Source organism: Gossypium arboreum, chromosome 11 (assembly GCF_025698485.1).
Source record: "Gossypium arboreum isolate Shixiya-1 chromosome 11, ASM2569848v2, whole genome shotgun sequence".
Classification (NCBI taxonomy): domain Eukaryota; kingdom Viridiplantae; phylum Streptophyta; class Magnoliopsida; order Malvales; family Malvaceae; genus Gossypium; species Gossypium arboreum.
In genome coordinates this window covers 85,377,677-85,399,282 of record NC_069080.1, presented here as the reverse complement: position 1 = coordinate 85,399,282, position 21,606 = coordinate 85,377,677, and the positions used below count along the sequence as shown (strand labels likewise).

The following is a 21,606-nucleotide window of genomic DNA, read 5'->3' as shown; positions in this document are numbered from 1 at the left end:
CTCAAAATGTGGTGAGACCCAAAAAACCTTGGGCTCAACTTGCCCTTACGCCCAAATCTCAGTACCTTCTTCCATGGCGAGACCTTCAGAAAGACAAAATCTCCCACAGAATACTCAATTTCCTTATGCTTCAGATCCGCATATGACTTTTGTTAGTCTGATGCTACCTATCCTGAATTAATCTAACGTTATCTTCAGTATCAGATACTAGCGTAGGACCCATATCATGCCGCTCACCCAACTCAGTCCAACATGACGAAGTTTGACACCTACGCCCATATAGTGCTTCGTAAGGTGCCATCTGAATGCTAGACTGATAGCTATTGATGTAAGCAAACTCTGCTAGCGGCAAGTAATCCTCCCAACTGCCTTGGAAGTCAATAACATAACTCATTAACATGTCCTCCAGTATCTGAATTACCCTCTCTGACTGACCACCTGTCTGAGGATGGAACTCAGTTCTGAAGTCCAATCGTGTACCTAGAGCTTCATGTAACTTCTTCCAGAATCGAGATGTGAAGCGAGGATCTCTGTCAAATATTATGGAAACTGGTATCCCATGCAGTCTCACTATCTCAAATACATATAGCTTAGCCAGTTTCTGTAATGAATAATCTGTGCGAACCGGTATGAAATGAGCAGTTTTGGTCAACCGATCCACGATGACCTATACTGAATCTTTCTTAGAAGGCGTGAGTGGTAGTCCACTTATGAAGTCCATAGTTACTCTTTCCCACTTCCACAGCGGAATCTTAACCGGTTGAAGTAACCCAGAAGGCAGCTGATGTTTCACTTTAACCTATTGGCAAGTCAGACATTTCCCCACAAAGTCAGTAATCTCACCCTTAAGACCCGACTACCAATATATCTCATGGAGATCTCTGTACATCTTATTTCCACCTAGGTGCATAGCATAGAGGCTACTATGCACCTCTCGCAGTAAAGTCTGCCTCAAATCAGTATACTTAGGTACACAATTTCTACCTCAGAAACAAAGTACCCCTTCACTATTTAGCCCAAAATCCATAGTATTACCATTCTCAATCTGACAGAACAGAAGACCCAATGACTCATCTTCTAACTGTTTACTCTTAATCTGCTCAGTCCACACTGGTTTAACTTGGAGTTCAGCCAACAAGCTACCATCATCAAATAAGCTAAGACGAGCAAACATTGCTCTCAGATTAGTCATAGCCCTACGGCTCAGTGCGTCAGCCACCACATTGGTCTTACCAGGATGGTATTCAATCGAACAGTCATAATCCTTAAGCAACTTAATCCATTGATGCTGCCTAAGATTTAACTCCTTCTAAGTAAGGAGATACTTGAGGCTCTTGTGATCCGTGTAAATGATACACTTCTCACTGTACAAATAATGCCTCCAAATTTTCAATGCGAATACCACTGCGGCCAACTTCTAGTCATGCGTTTGATAATTCATCTCATGTGTTTTAAGCTAGCGAGATGCATAAGCTACCACCGTACCCCCTTGCATCAACACACAACCCAAACCAACGTGTGATGTATCACTGTAGACAGTAAATTCTTTCCTAGACTTCGGCTGAATCAAGACAGGAGCTTCAGTTAGAACTTTCTTGAGCTGCTCAAAGCTCTCCTACTGCGCATCAGTCCAATTAAATGGTACGCCCTTGCGTAACAGCTTAGTTAAGGGCGCGGCAATCAGTGAGAACCCATCTACAAATCTTCGATAGTACCCAGCCAGTCCTAGAAAACTACAAATTTTCGATACAGCCTTAGGCTGCTTCCAATCCAAAACAGCCTCAATCTTCTATGGATCAACCCAATCCCCTCAACAAATACCACATGACCAAGAAACATTACCTTACGTAGCCAGAATTCGCACTTGTTGAATTTTACATTTAGTTGTTTCTCCCTCAAAATGTGCAGAACTACTCGTAGATATTCATCATGTTTATCTTTAGTCCTCGAATACACCAGTTGGTGATACCCCGACCAGAGATCTATTTTAGAGAAAACCTACTCTCCTTGTAGTTGGTCGAACAGATCATCAATCCTTGGCAGAGGGTATTTGTTCTTAATGGTAAACTTATTCAGTTGTTTGTACTCGATACACATACGCATGGATCCATCCTTTTTTTAACAAATAAGATTGGTGCTCCTCACGGAGACACAGTAGGTCAGATAAAGCCATGGTCCAATAATTCTTGAATTTGGGTCTTAAGCTCCACAAGCTCCTTACGTGCCATTTTGTAAGGGGCGATAGACACCGAAGCCGTACTAGGAAGGGGCTCAATCCCAAACTCCACTTCACGTTCTGGGGTTAACACTAGTAGCTCTTCAGGAAAGACGTCTGAAAAGTCCTTAACAGTTCTAATATCCTTTACTGAAGAGTCCCCAACATCCAAAACACTGACATAGGCCAAGAACACCTCAACCCTTGCAAACCAACTTCTCGGCCCTTAGCACAAAAATTACATTACTGAAATAGTTCCATCGTTTCCCAATTACCACTACCCCCTCATCTGCCTCAGTTCTTAGTAGAACCCATTTAGTGGCACAATCCAAGCTTACTCGATGTTTAACTAACCAATCCATGCCCAGTATTAGGTCGAATTCTCCGAAATACAGCTCCATAAGATCAGGCATAAAGATAACTCCATGTATCTCTAATTGAACATCTCTAAACATCATATTTATCCGAATGGACTGCCCCAGCAGACCTAGAACAATAATCTCACTTATAGTGTTTTCAGCCATAAAACCCTATATCTTAGACACAGAGCATGCTATGCATGACTGTATAGACCCAACATCAATTAATGCAGTATAAGGTACATTATGGATAAAGAACGTACCCGTAATGACATCTAGAGCATCTCCGTCTTCTCGGTGACGCGCAGCATAAACTAGTGCTTGCTGCCTCGCCTCAGTATGACCATCACCTCTGCCTGGTGTTCTAAGACCACAACCCAAACCATTTTCACCCCTGGCCTAACCTCGGCCTCTCGTTGCCTGCTGACCACCCTGCTGTACATTACCCAAACCAGTGGCTTGCGTCTACTATGGGCCTCTGTAACACCCCAAACCCGGCCTAGACGTTATGGCCGAATCTGGTGTGTCACATTGAAGTGTTTTAGCGAAAACCATGTTTTCATTGAAAACCCTTCTTAAAATAAAAGAAAATCTTAATTATAAAAAAAAAAACTCCTTTCAATCGCTTGTTCAAAACATATGATTTGATGAAATTAAGTCACCTTAAAAAAATAGTTGCGGAAACGTAGAAAAGACATACTATAGTTTAAGAAACCATGTTCAACTCCTTATAATTACATCACATAAAAAAAATAATCCAATTAATAACAAAATGGAAGCCCTATTACATTCTGGTCTGAAAAGTACTTAATAAAATAGAAACTTATATGCTTCTAAAAGAAAAACAAGTCCCAGTTGTCTTGTTAGCTGGCCAACTAGAGTCCCTCCAAACATCAAACCTTCTACTGAGCATCACTTGAAAATAAAATAAAAGAGGAGGTGAGTTTTCGCAAACTCAGTGTGTATAACCCTCAACGAGTAACAAGCATTCAATAATCACCATACATCAAACATGCAATGTAATGTAGTGGAATCCCATCCCAATGATCCATCCGCTACACACCAACTCCGTCCCCTGATACACATCATGTGGGGATATAAATATCGACCCACCCAACCAATACACATCCATGGTAGCCCGGTTACGGAACTACCTTCATTTATACATTGGGCTTATAAGCCGTCGGTAGATCCACGGTTGTCAAGCAACCATACAGTCCTCATATACTTCCTCCGTTCCATAATTCCCAACCCATATGCAACCTAAGCAGAATATCATATGCGTGCAGCAGATATGCATGTAACATCCATAACACTTACATTCAACACTTAGAGGTAATTTGGTCATTTTTGCCCTTAGGGGCATATCAATAATTTTCCCTTTACTATGGTTTTCACTTACCTTGGCCCGTTAACAAATTCCGTGAGCTAGGATGAATGAATACTATGCACCAGGCAGGAATCCAGAGAAGAGGAGGTGAGTTATTAAGACCGCTTAAGTACCAAGCTCTCCCTAGCTCCAATCTTAGACATGCATATACTCGTTGCCACACCTTAACCCTATGAGTTGCCCACGTTCGCATTAAATTAATTAAGTTTTATGTAGTTATCATATACTAGGCCCAAAACCCCTACATACATGCATATGGCCCACTTGGCCCAATCTCATTTATATGGCCCATCAGGCCCAATTCATATTCATATGGCCCATTAGGCCCAAATCACCTTTATATGGCCCGTTAGGCCCAAATTACCTTATATTCATGCTCATACACAAATTTTCTATCACATAGCATCAAATATCAAATTTCGCTTATTATGGGCCCAACAGCCCATTGGGCCCATTAAGCCTATTTTGGCCCGGTTGGCCAAATCACAGCCCAAGTCCATGGAATCGCCCATAGGCCTCACACAACCTATCAGTTTCCTCCTCCCGAGTGTTCGCGCACTCGCAAGACTATCGCAGCCAAACTTTCGGCTTTTCGACATTTTGGCTTTTGCCGATCTACTTGTGTGTGTAGTGTATGTACACACCTGGTAAGCAAGCATGCTGCGATTCCCTTTGTCGCCAATCCTACAAATGATATCACCCTTCAATTAATCGTATGCTTAATACATATTTTACCCAAAAACCGAAACCTCACCTCAACCTTACCTTGAACACCAATCCCTAATAGCTTTTCCTTGATCACGTACTCCCTAGATCTGCATTAATCTTACTCATTAAAACCAAATACTAGGGGACTAGCATCCAACATAATTCACCCCCTTATCTCACTTACGACCATTCGGCCAACCTTAGTCAATAAGAGAGGAATACTTACCAAAACCGCAAAACACCTAAGGAGCAATTCGGCAGAGAGCTAAAAGCCAAGATTCAATACTAATTCCCTACCAAAGTTGATTAGAAAGAGTAAGGGAGGGAAGTAATCAGTATTAACAATACTAGCTGAAAAAGAGATAAGGTACTTACACCAAAAGAGAAATTGGCCTAAGGGAGATTCGGTTTTTCGGCTTTTAAACTGATATGGTGAATGAGGTTTTTTTTGGCACAAATTAAAGAATAAGGGTAGAAGAAGGAATCGGCTAAGCCAAAGGGTAAATCAAAAGAGATCTGAGGAGAGAAATAATGGCAAAAGAATCAGCTAGCAAAGATGGAAAAGCCAATCGTCACTGAAAGAAAGAAATGAAAATTTTGGCATTAGCCTAGGATCCCAAACTCAGCACATATTTATAGCCTCTAGCCAAACTGCCTGACCCTCAATTCCCAATTCAGCTCCATCACTTCCCCCTTCTTATCTCCTCGTTTTTCTCCCTGATAACTCCCCAATCTATTTCCTAAATTTTCTCTTTTGAACACTCCCTTTGGAGTCTATCTTCACGCCACCTCCAACCTTCTAGAAGGCCAAAATTAAACTCCTAAAAATACTAAGCTAGGATTCGAACCTCGGATCTCCTGGCTAGCCACAACGCCACCTCACTACACCTTAAGTGGCGTCACTTAGACACTTTACCACAATGCCTTTTTTATGCCATTTTCCCCTATTTTCATTTAAAAGCCCAACTACTCCCAAACTTGGTTCCTTTAATAATTAAATTAAAATTCCTCTACCATAAAACTCGAACCCAGAACTTCTCCAACAAACCTAGACACTTCAAATTCCTTAAACACTTAAGCCAACATGTCTTTTGTCATTTTCTTGCTAACTTAAAAATTTCATGAAACCCAAAGCCCAAAGCCCAATTCATCTAGGCCCAAAATTTGGGGCATTACTGTAATATCCTGAATTAGGGCTTAATCGGAATAGTGGTTTCGTGACCACAAATTCGAGATAGAAATAATTATTTTATAATTATTTTGATGATTATGATATGATTGCATGATTGTGTGAAAATTTCGTGATGAAATTCTATGCCTAAAGTGCTTAAATTGAAAGTAGGGACTAAATCGAATAAGTTGCAAAACTTGCATTCTAGAAGTTTTTAGTATGAAATTGTTTTGGAATATTAATGAGGAGGTCTTAAATAGAAATTTGACCAATTTTAAGTTCATGGACAAAATTAGGACATGGAAGGAATTTTTGGAAAGTTTAGTAGTAAGGGTATTTTGGTCATTTAGTTATTAAAATGAATTAAAAACAAAATTAAAAGCCAATTTTTGTCCATCTTCTTCATTAGACCGAAATTTCAAGGGTTCTCCATATCTAGGGTTTGTTTCAAGCTTCCAAGCTCCATAGTAAGTGATTCCAAGCGCCGTTTTTAATGTTCTTTACGTTTTTGGAATCCCAGTAGCTCGATTAAGCTTATGTTAACAATAATTCAACCTAGGGTTTATATTTGGAAAAATACCCATAGGTGAAATTTGTGTATTTTGATGTTTTATGATATAATATGAGGTTTTAAATTATGTTAGACAACTTGTGCTACTCGGTTTTGAGTGAAAACGAGTAAAAAGGCTTAATCGGCAAAAATACCTAATAGTCACAAGTATATGTTAGAGAGAGAATTTGATGTTGCCATAGAAGGGAAAAGTGATCAGCATGTTATAAAACATAAGAATAAGGAATAAAGTTTAATTCCCGAGCCTAGGGGCAAAAGTGTAATTATGCAAAAGTTTAGGGGCAAAAGTGTAATTTTTCCAAAGTTCGTATTAAATGCTGTTTTGATGAATGTATGTATTAAATAAGATTAATTTGGCATTATAGATCAAGAGAAACGAGATTGAAGTTGCGATCGAGGAAAAGAAAAGATTGTGGACTAAATTGCAAAATCTTTATATTTTGGTACCAAGGTAAGTTCATGTGTAAATAATGTAGTATCAATGTTATTTTTAAGTTATTAATGTTAATTATATGATATGCTGATTTTAATCGTGAAATATTATGCTTTGTGGTTAATGTTGAGTAATATGCAAATTATGTTTACTACTTGATAAATATAAATTGCTACCGAGTATCGATTCGATATTCCATGGAAGACGGCAAATGTGAGATCGAGGGAAAAGCCCGTTTGAACCTTAGGAATAGATTAGGATACAAGTTACATGTCACTAGGATGGTTGAGCATCCGAACTCGTTGAGTTGAGTCCGAGTTCACTTATGGATGCAAATGTCCGAACTCGTTGAGTTGAGTCCGAGTTCGTGAGATGTAACTAGGCATCCGAACTCGTTGAGTTGAGTCCGAGTTCATTTATGGATGCGAACGCCCGAGCTCGTTGAGTTGAGCCCGAGTTCACTTAGGGGCGGGTTACATGATTTCTTGATTACATATGTGGCACTTATGTGCAAATTATCCATGTATCCGAGTTATATTCCGATGTGTTCAACGGGTGAAATTTCTAGTGAAATGGAAGAACACTTAAGATGCAAGTGACGTTTTGGTAAGTGTTGTGAAATGGACACTTTGGACAGGTATGTTCTTAACTCTCGGGTTGAAAATAGATACAACAACGATAAGGTGGTAAGATGATGAATGATGTTTAGAAATGTGATATATGTTTTGGTGATACCATGCTAAAGTTGTTTGGTATATTTGTATTGTTATGTTACTTGTTATTTACATATGAACTTACTAAGCATTTATGCTTACTCCTTCCTTTTCATTCACTGTAGTTTTGAACAAGTTTACTCGGGAATCGGGACAGTCGAAAGTTCGATCACACTATCCAAAGGACTTTTATCTTGGTAAATGGCTTGTACAACTACTTAAGTATGGCATGTATAGCAATATACCTATTTTGTGTAAATAATTTTATGATATGGCCATGTTTGGTTGAGAAAATGTTTGATATTGATAAGTCATGGTGATGGCTAATTTAGATCATGTTTGATATTATGGAAGTTTAATAGGTTATCTAGTTCATAAAATTCGTGGAAAGATGAAACTTGCCTTAAAATGTAATATTGCTGCAGCAATGACATGAATTTGAAAAATCACTAAAAATAGTATAAATGGAAATAAATAATGAGTAAGTTATGAAATTGAAGCTTAATGAGTCTATTTTCATGTGGATTGAAAAGAACAGGCATATAAATTTATTTTATGAGATATTTAAACTTTTGTGAAACAGGGCCAGAGTGATTTCTGGATCCCCTGTTCTGATTTTAAAAATTCATAATACATTTTACTAAAATAATTAGAAGTTGTTATTTACATGTACAGATTCCTTATTGGGTCTAGTTTTAATACAAATAAACCTCATAGTCATTGAAATTTTTTATAGAGATATATCTGATTCGCAGTACACAGAGGTCAGAGCAGTCGAACCCTGAAACAGGGGATACTTTAATTAATAAACTGTACTAATTGGCCCAATAAAAAAATTGTAGAAAAAAATTAGTAAATAGATATATGAGTCTAGATTCAGGGAAAATTTACGGATCTTGATTTTGAGTTTCATAACTCGAGATATGATTTTTCTTGTAACTGTGACGCGAGTAGCTAGAAAGCTGTGAATGTAGAAACAAATGATTTGAAGTTCTTAAATTGATAAATTATGTTCGGTAACCCCTCAAGCTCGACTCCGGTGATGGTCTCGGGCGTGGGGGCATTACATTTGGTGGTATCAGAGCAGGTTTAGTCGGTTCTCGGACTACGTGTTGTATGTACGGTTTTTGCAATACATGCCATATGTATGAATTGTGATAGTGTGACAACTTTTGACCTTTTTAAATGATTTTTATATAGTAAATGGATCCCGATCCAGGTGTGGCGAGATGAAGTAGAGAGTAATGTGCCGCTCAATTTGAAGGGCAAATACGATGAAAACCCAACTCCTCTTGTTGGTCGGGGAGGAGGAGAAAGGGATCGGAAACCTTTCTCTAAATGATGAGTGCATGGTACATTTGAATTCGTTCAGACGAACCCAAATGTACGACCTCCCCACCTCCCCAATTCCTCAACCTATGCCTCCAATGCCTCAAGGAGTGGATATGATAAAATTTCACGAACCCCGTTGATAGAATTCGTAAACAAGGGCTGAAGAATTTAGAGCAAATATTGATGATGATGCAGAAAGTAGAGTTCGCTTGAAAATTCTATCCGGGTATTTGATGAATTATCTTGTACACCAAGAATGTTTGAAATGTGCTACATCTTTGTGGAGAGATTCAGCCTATAATTGGTGGAAGACTTTGATTTCATGGTACCAAAGAGAGGGTAACTCGGGAATTCTTTCAAGAAGAGTTTGGAAGAAATATATTAGTGAAAGATTTATTGATCGAAATGTAAAGAGTTTCTTGAGTGAAGCAAGGTAATATGACGATCTCAATATGAAAGAGAGTTTGTTCGATTGAGTAAGTATGCGGGGAATATGTTCCTCTGAAGCCAAGATGTGTCGACGATTTGAATACGGGCTCAACGAAGACATTAAAGTATTTGTCGGGATCCTTGAACCGAAAGAAATGGTAGTCCTAGTTGATCGAGCTTGTAAGGATGAAGAACTACTTAAAGAGAAGAGGAAGGTAGAGGTGAGACACGAAATTGGAAGAAAAGGCCAATGAGTAAGGCACCTTCACAGCAACCCAGAAAGTCAAGAAATATGAATCCTTGTTCCCAAGTTTCAGCAGGGCAATCATATGGAAATTTTAAGAAGCGAAATGTGGGTCCTAAATCTCGAATATACAGAGCTGTAGGGAACTCGAGATTTGTTAAACCCGTGCCGTGTGTGGTAGAAATTATTTTGGTCCATGCGAGCAAATGAATGTTTTCGATGTGGTTCTCCGGATCATTTTATTAGAGACGCCAGAGAAAGTCGAGAAAGAAAAATTTCAGTGTAAAAGCTAGTGGTGCAAACTCGAGGAAGGTATCCAAGAAAAGTGGAAGTGAAACAAGCGGAAGAATGTAGCCAGAGATGCAGCAGTTAGATCTGAGGGAAGAGCTCCGGCTAGAACTTATGCTATTAAAGCGCGTGAAGATGCTTCCTCACCTGATGTGATTACCGGTACATTTTCTCTTTATGATATTAATGTTATTGCTTTGATTGATCCTGGTTCTACTCATTCATACGTATGTATTAAACTAGTGTCTAGTATGAATATACCTGTTGAGAACAAAGAATTTATGATTAGAGTGTCGAACCCGTTAGGCAAATACGTGATAGTTGATAAATTAAGCAAGAAATGCCCTTTAATGATTCGGGGTCATTACTTTCTGGCCAACTTGATGTTGTTGCCGTTTGATGAATTTGATGTTATTTTGGGTATGGATTGGTTGACATTGCATGATGCTATAGTAAATTGCAAAGAAAAGGTTATAGAATTAAAATGTGAAAGTGGTGAAATCTTGCGGGTTGAACCAGACAAATCAGAGGCAAGATTTAGTATGATTTCTTCGATGTCGGCTCAGAGATATTTGTGAAAGGGTTATGAAGCTTATTTGGCGTATGTAATTAATACAAAAGAAGTTGAAAAGAAAGTTGAATTAGTGTCAGTTGTGTGTGAATTTGCGGACGTATTTCCAGAAGAATTGCCGGGTTTGCCTCCAGTCGGGAAGTAGAATTTGGTATAGATTTGATACTGAACACTCGATCTCGATTGCTCCATATAGAATGGCACCAACAGAGTTGAAAGAATTAAAGTCGCAGATTGCAAGAGTTGGTGATAAAGGCTTTGTGAGACCAAGTTTTTCACCTTGGGGTGCCCCGTGTTATTTGTGAAAAGAAGGATGGTTCTATGAGATTATGTGTTGATTGTCGACGGTTAAACAAGGTGACAATCAAAAACAAGTATCCGTTATCGAGAATTGATGATTTGTTTGATCACTAAAAGGAGCGACATGGTTTTCAAAGATTGACTTGAGATCCGGGTATTATCATTTGCGAGTAAAAAGTCGATGTGCCTAAAATTGCTTTTAGAACAAGGTACGGTCATTATGAATTTTTAGTTATGCCATTCGGGTTGACAAATGCTCTCTTTGTGTTTATGGATTTAATGAATCGCATATTTCGCCATACTTGGACAGATTTGTTGTGGTGATTATAGATGATATTTTAATTTATTCAAAAGATGAGACAGAGCATCTTTGAGCATTTGAGGATAGTTTTGCAAACTTTGAGAGATAAGCATTGTATGCTAAGTTTAGTAAAAGTGAATTTTGGCTCGGAAGTTGGATTTTTGGGTCATATTGTTTCGTGATGGTATACTGGGTTGATCCTAGTAAAATTTCAGCCATTGTTGATTGGAAACCATCGAAAATGTAACGAAGTTAGGAGTTTCTTGGGGCTAGCTGGGTATTATTGGCGGTTCGTAAATGAATTTTCTATAATTGCTGCTCCTATGACTAGACTACTCGAAAGGATGTTAAATTTGAATGGACGGAAGAATGTCAACAGAGTTAGAAGAATTGAAAAAGCTATTAATCAAGAAGCACGGTGTTGATACAACCCGAATCGGTAAAGAATTTGTATTGTATAGTGATGCTTCTCTAAATGGTTTGGGGTGTGTACTCATGCAAGAAGGAAAAGTGGTGGCTTATGCTTGAGACGCTTAAAACCTCATGAGAAGAATTATCCTACTCACGATTTGGAATTGGCTGCGGTGGTATTTGCTTTGAAGATTTGGCGACATTATTTGTGTGGTGAAAAGTGCCGAGTATATACCGATCACAAAAGTCTTAAATACTTGATGTCACAAAAAGATTTGAATTTGAGACAGCGAAGATGGTTGGAGTTATTGAAAGATTACGAGCTTGTTATCGATTATCATCCGGGAAAAGCGAATGTGGTTGCTGATGCTTTAAGGAGAGAGTTTTTGTTTGCTTTGAGAGTTATGAACACTCAGTTGAAAATTTCAGATGACGGTTCGATTCTAGCAGATTAAGAGCAAGACCGATGTTTTTACAAGAGATTTCAAGCTCAAAAAATGATCAAGATTTGCTAGCCAAAAGAAAAGCGATGTGAAGTCGATCACGGGATCGATTTCGAATCGGTTCGATGGTTGTTTGATGTTTAAAATAGGATTTGTGTATCGAAAAATAATGAGTTGATTCAAAAGATTTTGCATGAAGCACATAATGGTTGTTTAGCGGTTCATCCGGTAGTCTGAAGATGTATAATGACTTGAAGAAAATGTACTAGTGGAGAGGAATGAAAAGAGATATTTCCGAGTTTGTATCAAAGTGCTTAGTTTGCCAACAAGTGAAAGTGAACACCAAGTACCTTCGGGATTACTCCAGCCTATTATGGTTCTGAATGGAAATGGGATCGGATTACTATGGATTTTATATCGGGGTTGCCGTTAACTCGGGGAAGAAAAATGCCATCCGGGCAATAGTTGATGACTAACTAAATCGGCTCATTTTATTCCAAAGACGTCTGATTATTCTCTTAATAAGTTGGCTGAATTGTATATCAGAGATTGTTAGACTTCATGGGATACCTTTGTCAATCATTTCGGATAGAGATCCGAGGTTTACCTCACGGTTTTGGCAAAAGTTGCAAGAAGCATTAGGTACAAAGTTAAATTTCAGCAGTGCCTTTCATCCACAAACTGATGGACAATCAGAGAGAGTAATTCAGATTCTTGAAGACATGCTCAGATGTTGTGTATTGAAATTTCAAGGTAGTTGGGAAAAGTATTTACCGTTGGTAGAATTTGCTTATAACAATAGTTATCAGACAAGTTTGAAGATGGCACCTTATGAAGCATTATATGGTCGTAAATTGCGGACGCCATTGTATTGGACTGAACTCAAGGAAAATTAGATTTATGGAGTTGATTTAATAAAAGAAACCGAAGAAAAGGTGAAAGTGATTCGAGATTGTTTGAAAGTCGCTTGAGATAGATGCGAAAATCTTATGCGGATTTGAAACGAAAGGAAATGGAGTTTCAAGTTGGTGATAAGGTATTTTTGAAAGTGTCTCCATGAAAGAAAGTCCTTAGATTTAGACGAAAGGGCAAGTTAAGTCCGCGTTTTATTGGACCGTATGAAATAATTAAAAAAGTTAGACCAGTAGCATATCGGCTAGCGTTACCACCCGAATTAGAGAAGATTCATGATGTGTTTCACGTATCTATGTTACGTCGGTATCGTTCGGATCCTTCACATATAATTTCACCGATGAAATTGAATCATGACCAGATATGACTTATGAAGAAGAACCGATTAAGATTTTAGCTCGAGAAGTCAAACAACTAAGAAATAAAAGTGTTGCACTTGTGAAAGTGTTGTAGCAAAAGCATGGGGTAGAAGAGACTACATGGGAACCTGAAGAAACTATGAGAAACCAATATCCACACTGTTTCTTGGTAAGATTTTCAAGGACGAAAATCCTTAAAAGGGGAGAGTTGTAATATCTGAATTAGGGCTTAATCGAATAGTGGTTTCGTGACCAAAAATCGAGATAGAAATAATTATTTTATAATTATTTTGATGATTATGATATTATTGCATGATTGTGTGAAAATTTCGTGATGAAATTCTATGCCTAAAGTGCTTAAATTGAAAGTAGGGACTAAATCGAATAAGTTGCAAAACTTGCATTCTAGAAGTTTTTAGTATGAAATTGTTTTGGAATATTAATGAGGAGGTCTTAAATAGCAAATTGACCAATTTTAAGTTCATGGAAAAAATTAGGACATGGAAAGAATTTTTGGAAAGTTTAGTAGTAAGGGTATTTTGGTCATTTAGTTATTAAAATGAATTAAAAACAAAATTAAAAGCCAATTTTTGTCCATCTTCTTCATTAGACCGAAATTTCAAGGGTTCTCCATATCTAGGGTTTGTTTCAAGCTTCCAAGCTCCATAGTAAGTGATTCCAAGCCCCGTTTTTAATGTTCTTTACGTTTTTAGAATCCCGATAGCTCGATTAAGCTTATGTTAGCAATAATTCAACCTAGGGTTTATATTTGGAAAAATACCCATAGGTGAAATTTGTGTATTTTGATGTTTTATGATAGAATATGAGGTTTTAAATTATGTTAGACAACTTGTGCTACTCGGTTTTGAGTGAAAACGAGTAAAAGGGCTTAATCGGTAAAAATACCTAATAGTCACAAGTATATGTTAGAGAGAGAATTTGATGTTGCCATAGAAGGGAAAAATGATCAGCATGTTATAAAACATAAGAATAAGGAATAAAGTTTAATTCCCGAGCCTAGGGGCAAAAGTGTAATTATGCAAAAGTTTAGGGGCAAAAGTGTAATTTTTCCAAATTTCGTATTAAATGTTGTTTTGATGAATGTATGTATTAAATAAGATTAATTTGGCATTATAGATCAAGTGAAACGAGATTCAAGTCGCGATCGAGGAAAAGAAAAGATTGTGGACTAAATTGCAAAATCTTTATATTTTGGTACCAAGGTAAGTTCATGTGTAAATAATGTAGCATAAATGTTATTTTTAAGTTATTAATGTTAATTATATGATATGCTGATTTTTAATCGTGAAATATTATGCTTTGTGGTTAATGTTGAGTAATATGCAAATTATGTTTACTACTTGATAAATATGAATTGCTACCGAGTATCGATTCCCGATATTCCATGGAAGGCGGCAAATGTGAGATCGAGGAAAAGCCCGTTTGAACCTTAGGAATAGATTAGGATACAAGTGACATGTCACTAGGATGGTTGAGCATCCGAACTCGTTGAGTTGAGTCCGAGTTCACTTATGGATGCAAATGTCCGAACTCGTTGAGTTGAGTCCGAGTTCGTGAGATGTAACTAGGCATCCAAACTCGTTGAGTTGAGTCCGAGTTCATTTATGGATGTGAATGCCCGAGCTCGTTGAGTTGAGTCCGAGTTCACTTAGGGGCGGGTTACATGATTTCTTGATTACATATGTGGCACTTATGTGCAAATTATCCATGTATCCGAGTTATATTCCGATGTGTTCAACAGGTGAAATTTCTAGTTAAATGGAAGAACACTTAAGATGCAAGTGACGTTTTGGTAAGTGTTGTGAAATGGAAACTTTGGACAGGTATGTTCTTAACCCTCGGGTTGAAAATAGATACAACAAGGATAAGGTGGTAAGATGATGAATGATGTTTAGAAATGTGATATATGTTTTGGTGATACCATGCTAAAGTTGTTTGGTATATTTGTATTGTTATGTTACTTGTTATTTACATATGAACTTACTAAGCATTTATGCTTACTCCTTCCTTTTCATTCACTTTAGTTTTGAACAAGCCGGCTCAGGAATCGGGACAGGTCGAAAGTTCGATCACACTATCCAAAGGACTTTTATCTTGGTAAATGGCTTGTACAACTACATAAGTATGGCATGTATAGCAATATACCTATTTTGTGTAAATAATTTTATGATATGGCCATGTTTGGTTGAGAAAATGTTTGATATTGATAAGTCATGGTGATGGCTAATTTAGATCATGTTTGATATTATGGAAGTTTAATAGGTTATCTAGTTCATAAAAATTCATGGAAAGATGAAACTTGCCTTAAAATAGAATATTGCTGCAGCAATGACATGAATTTTAAAAATCACTAAAAATAGTATAAATGGAAATAAATAATGAGTAAGTTATGAAATTGAAGCTTAATGAGTCTATTTTCATGTGGATTGAACAAAATAGGCATATAAATTATATTTTATGAGATATTTAAACTTTTGTGAAATAGGGCCAAAGTGATTTCTGGATCCCCTGTTCTGACTTTAAAAATTCATAATAAATTTTAATAAAATAATTAGAAGTTTTTATTTATATGTACAGATTCCTTATTGAGTCTAGTTTAGTAGAAACAAACCTCATAGTCATTGAAATTTTTTATAGAGAGGTATCTGATTCGTAATACACAGAGGTCAGAGCAGTCGAACCCTGAAACAGGGGATACTTTAATTAATAAAATGTACTAATTGGCCCAATAAAAAAATTCTAGAAAACAATTAGTAAATATATATATGAGTCTAGATTCAGGGAAAATTTATGGATCTTGATTTCGAGTTTCATAACTAGAGATATGATTTTTCTTGTAACTGTGACGCGAGTAGCTAGAAAGCTATGAATGTAGAAACAAATGATTTGAAGTTCTTAAATTAATAAATTATGTTCGGTAACCCCTCAAGCTCGACTCCGGTGATGGTCTCGGGCGTGGGGGTGTTACAATTATAGCCTCTATGGACAATACCTGACACGGTGCTCCAATGATCCGCATCTCAGACATGCACCCATCTTTTTCCAACATTTGCCCTGGTGGTGTTTTCTACAACCAGCACAAAACTGCGGTCCAGTAGTAGTAGCAACCAGGGTCCTAAATCTGATTGGCCCATCAGCTCTGGGTTTTTCTTAAGCATCTGAAAAGAATTTGAGGGCTTAGAATCCCTCTTACCTCTGCCTTTCTCTCTGTTTTGGCGCTCAACGAGTGTCAATCCCTGGTGATTTTTACCTTGTCAACTAGTGCTACGAAATCCCACTCCCTTTGAGGAGCTATCAGAACCCTCAAACCATCACTGAGGCCTTCCTCAAATCGAACACACTGCTCATATTCTGTTGCCACCATCCCACATGCATAGCGGCTCAGTTGTACAAATTCAGCCCCATATTCAGCCACTGTCCTATCCCCCTGAGTTAAGTTCAGAAATTCCTTCCTACGGGCATCCACATAGCTGGCACCCACATACATCGCCTGAAAAGTAGTCTTGAAAAACTCCCAGGTCAATGGATCAGCTTGAGTGCCCTCTTGGACAGTAAGCCACCACTGGTATGCCTCGTCTCTCAGCAATGATACTGCCTCTTTTAGCTTCTGATTAGGGGTGCAGTCAAGGTCATCCATGATCCTTTCTGTGGCCTCAATCCAATATTTAGCCACATTAGAGGCAACTCCAACAATACCCCTGAATACCTCTGGCCCATTAGACCTGAGTCGTTCTATAACCGATCCATGGCCCATAATGCCAGTACTCAGCGACCCTTTCCAGAATCCTCAACATAGCTTGGGACAGTGCATCGTCCCCAGCTGTTCGATTTTGAGACCTTGTCTCAGCCATAGATGAAGCTGGTGTCTCTCTAGCTTCTTCATTAGGCTGGTGTCCGGTTGACGAAGACCTAGCCCGGGCACCTCCACGGCCTCTGCCTCAGCCTCTACCACGAGTACCTCTTTTGCTCATTATCTGATCGCGCTTTTATCTATATTAAAATTATTATGCCAGTTAGTTTATTGTTCTAGTGTTTATTACAGATATCTTATGAACAATATTATCTCAGAGTTCTGTTTTCGCAGTTTGCAGTCTTACTACGGTTCATAGTTTACTCTAACTAGAGAGTTTCAGTACAGTTTTACTACCTAAAGTAGTCTTACTACTAACATTTCAATATTATCCTTTCAGAATAAATAATCAGAATACATACAGGATTGGTGCGGAGACTCAATGTACCACTCCTTTAGTAAAACCTTTCCAAATTACATTAATCACTTTAAACTATTTGAAGCAGTTCTGTTAAAATTTCCACCTTTCAGAAAAACCCAAACCCACAGTCGAGTTTTGCAACCTGGAGCTGATACCACTAAATGTAACACCCCAAACCCGACCTAGACATTATGGCCTAATCTGCGATGTCACATTGGAGTGTTTTTCATAATATAATTTCTTGGAAAATCCATTCCACCAAAAAACTTCTTTGAGTTCTTAACAAAAATTTAGGGTGAAAGTTCATTGTGAAAACTCAAGTTGTATTAGCAAAATATTGATCATATTAGATTGTTATTACCTTTTAAAACAGTGTTTGTTGCGGAAGCTCTCAAAATATGTTTCCTAATCGTGATGTTTTAGAAAAACATTTGTTTATATTTTCTTGAAAATTCGTGTCCTACTACTATCAGTCAAAAATCAAGGTAAATAAATCCCCAAAATTAAAACGAAACTTAAAGAGGCCGTATTACATAATAAAAACCCAAAATTAAACCTTATTTATAAAATAAAAAAACATTAACTAAGTTGAGTGGCCACCACTGAGTCCTCCATCGCCTCGGTCTGTCTATGTCTGGGGATTTCCTGCACAGTTAACAGACGAGTGAGTTTTTGAAAACTAAGGGTGTGGAATCCCATAAAAGCAATCAATCAGAGTAAGTAGAATTTGGGCCTAAACCCATTCAGTAATAGCTAGGGCCTTAGCCCATTTCGATGAATGATAGTAATCTGGGCTGAGGCTGTCTCGATGTGAGTAGTCCTGCTTGAGCTCGTTTTAGTAACAAGATGGCGATGGGCGAAGCCCATTAACATATTAGAACAGTATACAAACAAAGAGTCCTACCCAATCCATCCTCTGCACACCATCTTCGTACCAACCATACACACCATGTGGGGATAAAATCGACCCACCCATCCCTACACACCAAGTAGCATTGGTTGTGGCACTAAAATAGTGTTTGCAGTAGAGCTGCCAATAATAGGCTTATAGCCTTTCAGTACACTTCCTCCAAAATCACATATCCCACCCCATGCAATGCAACATAATATAAATGTATATACAGTACAGATGGCATGCTCATACAGTCATACATCACACAGGGGTAAAACAGTCATCTTACCAAAATAAGGGTCCAGGTACACTTATCGGCCCAATAGTAGGTCCACAGTCGTCTTGGGCGACCCATGCAATCTTAACAGACAATTAGTGATAATGGGCCTATAACCCATATAGCAGGCCCATGTGGGCCCACATGTTTACATGGCTCACATAGCCCAGAAATGGCCTTACCTGTGTAGTTTACACAGCTTGGCCCACCATTTACCACACTTTTGTGCGATTTTCCCATGTGAGCCCCACAGGCCCATTAGGCCCACACGACTCGATTCGATCCAGAATGGCCCAATATCGATTTGGTCCATGAAAACACTTATGGCCATCTCATCGACCATACGGTCGTGTTTTACGACACGGCCTGCCACATGGGGGGCCATACGTCCATTAGGTGTCGACAGCCCATTTTTCGACACTTATCGGCCCAATAGTAGGTCCACAGTCGTCTTGGGCGACCCATGCAATCTTAATAGACAATTAGTGATAATGGGCCTATAACCCATATAGCAGGGCCACGCGTCCGTTAGGTGTCGACAGCCCATTTTTCGGCACTTATCGGCCCAATAGTAGGCCTACATTTGTCTTGGGCGACCCATGCAATCTTAACAGACAATTAGTGATAATGGGCCTATAACCCATATAGTAGGCCTATGTGGGCCCACACGTTTACATGGCCCACATAGCCCAGAAATGGCCTTACCTGTGCAGTTTACACTGCTTGGCCCACCATTTACCACACTTTTGTGCGATTTTCCCATGTGTGCCCCACAGGCCCATTGGGCCCACGCAACTCGATTCGATCCAGAATAGCCCAATATTGGTTTGGTCCATGAAAACACTCATGGCCATCTCATCGACCATACGGTCGTGTTTTACGACATGGCCTGCCACACGGGGGGCCACACATCCATTAGGTGTCGACAGCCCATTTTTCGGCTTCTCGGCTTTTCTGCCATTTCACATCTAATGGTAGTGTTGTTCACACACACCTGTTGCAATGTTGTAGCTGAACCACTCCTGAGATCGAGAACCTATGATCAACCATAGCCCCCCATTAGTCTACAACCATCATTAATCAAAAATCATAATATTGAAATGCTTAACCAAATCATAGCTGCTTACCAAACAGAAAATCGCAGTACCCCTCTTGTTCCAAAACAACGTATTCTCTCTAATACTTTACCTTCACATGAAATAGTTAACCGATTCATAAGAATCTACAATCCCACATAAATACATCTAGGACTTAAAGCACTTACCAATTAAGGAGATATCACTTGTAGGGGAAAAGTAGTCGGCCTAACACCTTGTTATGAACTTGAGTCCCTAGCATCATTCGTACAAAAAGAAGTGTTAAATGGACATTTCCCCATGGTAGAAAAAGAGAAAACACAACCGATCGGCCTAAGAGATACATAAGCCGAACCTTTGAGAGGAAAGCCAAATAAGGTTCGGTTAGGAAGAACAAACCGCATAACACTTACCAATAAATCAAGGGGGTTTCGGTAGTCCTTCAGCAAGAAACGTCAAAGGAACAAAAAGAAAAGAAGAGAAGGAAGATTGTAACACCTCTAACCCGTATCTGTCCCCGGATTGGGGTTATGAGGTATACCGATCAAAAGCATCATTCTAGACATTTATATATTTGCACAAGTCAAACTCATTTATAAATATAATTAATTTACATTTCAGAACGTACATTGATTTGCACATTGTATACACAAGTTATAACAAATTTCAATGTATTTCCTACTACATATAATACATTAATATACACGGCATTAATTTTTTTTATCAACATGGTGAAACATACTTCTAATACCACTTATGTAATTATGCGTATAACCACCTAATCGAATACACATTCTTGTAACTTGATAAGCCATATTATACATTTTAAAATCACTTACACATGCGGCATAGGCCATGGTCAATACGAACTTGCATGCTTTGCACTTGGATACAAGTTAAAACATCCATATAGCAATAACCATGCATTTCCATATACTTCATTTTTAGCACTAACCATTAGAGATTATACATACCTATTTTTAGTCGTTAGATCACATGCATTTAGCCATAGTAAAATAAACCATTTTATGAACACACACTACAAAAAAGTACACTCATTATATATACTAATTAATATATCTAAAATTTCATATTCAATAATAAAGTAATAGTCAACATTTGGTCATTTTTAATTATAGTTCACTTATTTTCATTCGACCAAACTTTAATAGCAAATTCATGGTAACCATGTTTTGAGCATACAATCATATTTTAACTAGGTTTAACCGTAATCATGCATTAAACGATATTCTATGAATACATATTTTCAATATAATATTTAGCATAACCAAACTGACACTATAATTGTCATCATTTACAAACCACAACTCAAAAACATCTATTGTCCATTTAATAAGCTTACTTAACGCTATTTATAATATTCATGTCATTAACCAATTATAGATAAATATACCCAAGTCTATCTCACAAATCATATGAAAAACATAAAAAAATATCTCCAACCAAGCATAATAACCCAAATTCACAAACATACTTTATCTTAACATGAACCACATCCAAATCAACCAAACATACCTTTGTATATTTTATGACCAATTCATTCATACCACATCCAAAGTTATTAACCAGCTTCAACGCACAAAACACATACTATATATATACCACTCATCCATGGCACATAACATTATAACCAAAATGAACTTAAACCATAATCAAATATAACTGGATTCAAGCAAAGAAATTAAGCCATTTTCAAATGGCTATAAAAAATACAAATCAAATAAACCAAATCGAGACTAGCTTATACATGCCACATTACCAAGACTTCAAAACATTTATTTACCAAACTGAAAACTGGATAGTGTAATACTATCTCCCATGACTTTCAACCCGAGCAAGTCTTCGTAACTCTATAAACATAGGAAAAATATAGAAAGTAAGCTTTTAAAGCTTAGTAAGCTGTAAACAGATAAATAACTCAATAATAATAACAATTGAATTTCCAAACCAATTCATAT

The 21,606-nt window shown here is 37.8% G+C and overlaps 1 protein-coding gene across 1 annotated transcript; it reads right to left on the bottom strand.

The window, feature by feature from the left end:
• Positions 1 to 2,159: 2,159 nt before the first annotated feature.
• Positions 2,160 to 16,925, bottom strand: LOC108465279 (uncharacterized). Its single transcript, XM_017765597.2, has 6 exons — positions 16,422 to 16,925; positions 16,164 to 16,238; positions 3,977 to 4,002; positions 2,838 to 2,938; positions 2,570 to 2,702; positions 2,160 to 2,391 (listed from the first exon to the last, which is right to left on the bottom strand). The coding sequence occupies exons 1-6, from the start codon at positions 16,923 to 16,925 to the stop codon at positions 2,160 to 2,162; spliced, it is 1,071 nt and encodes a 356-aa protein (XP_017621086.2).
• Between the last annotated feature and the right edge of the window lie 4,681 nt (positions 16,926 to 21,606).

Coding starts and splice junctions, on each gene's coding strand:
- LOC108465279 (XM_017765597.2), bottom strand. CDS start 16,925: ATGGGCCATGGATCGGTTATAGAACGACTCAGGTCTAATGGGCCAGAG. Junction 16,239..16,421: donor TCGTAGCACTAGTTGACAAG/GTAAAAATCACC, acceptor TGCTGGTTGTAG/AAAACACCACCAGGGCAAAT. Junction 2,939..3,976: donor GAATTTGTTAACGGGCCAAG/GTAAGTGAAAAC, acceptor TTGTGGTCTTAG/AACACCAGGCAGAGGTGATG.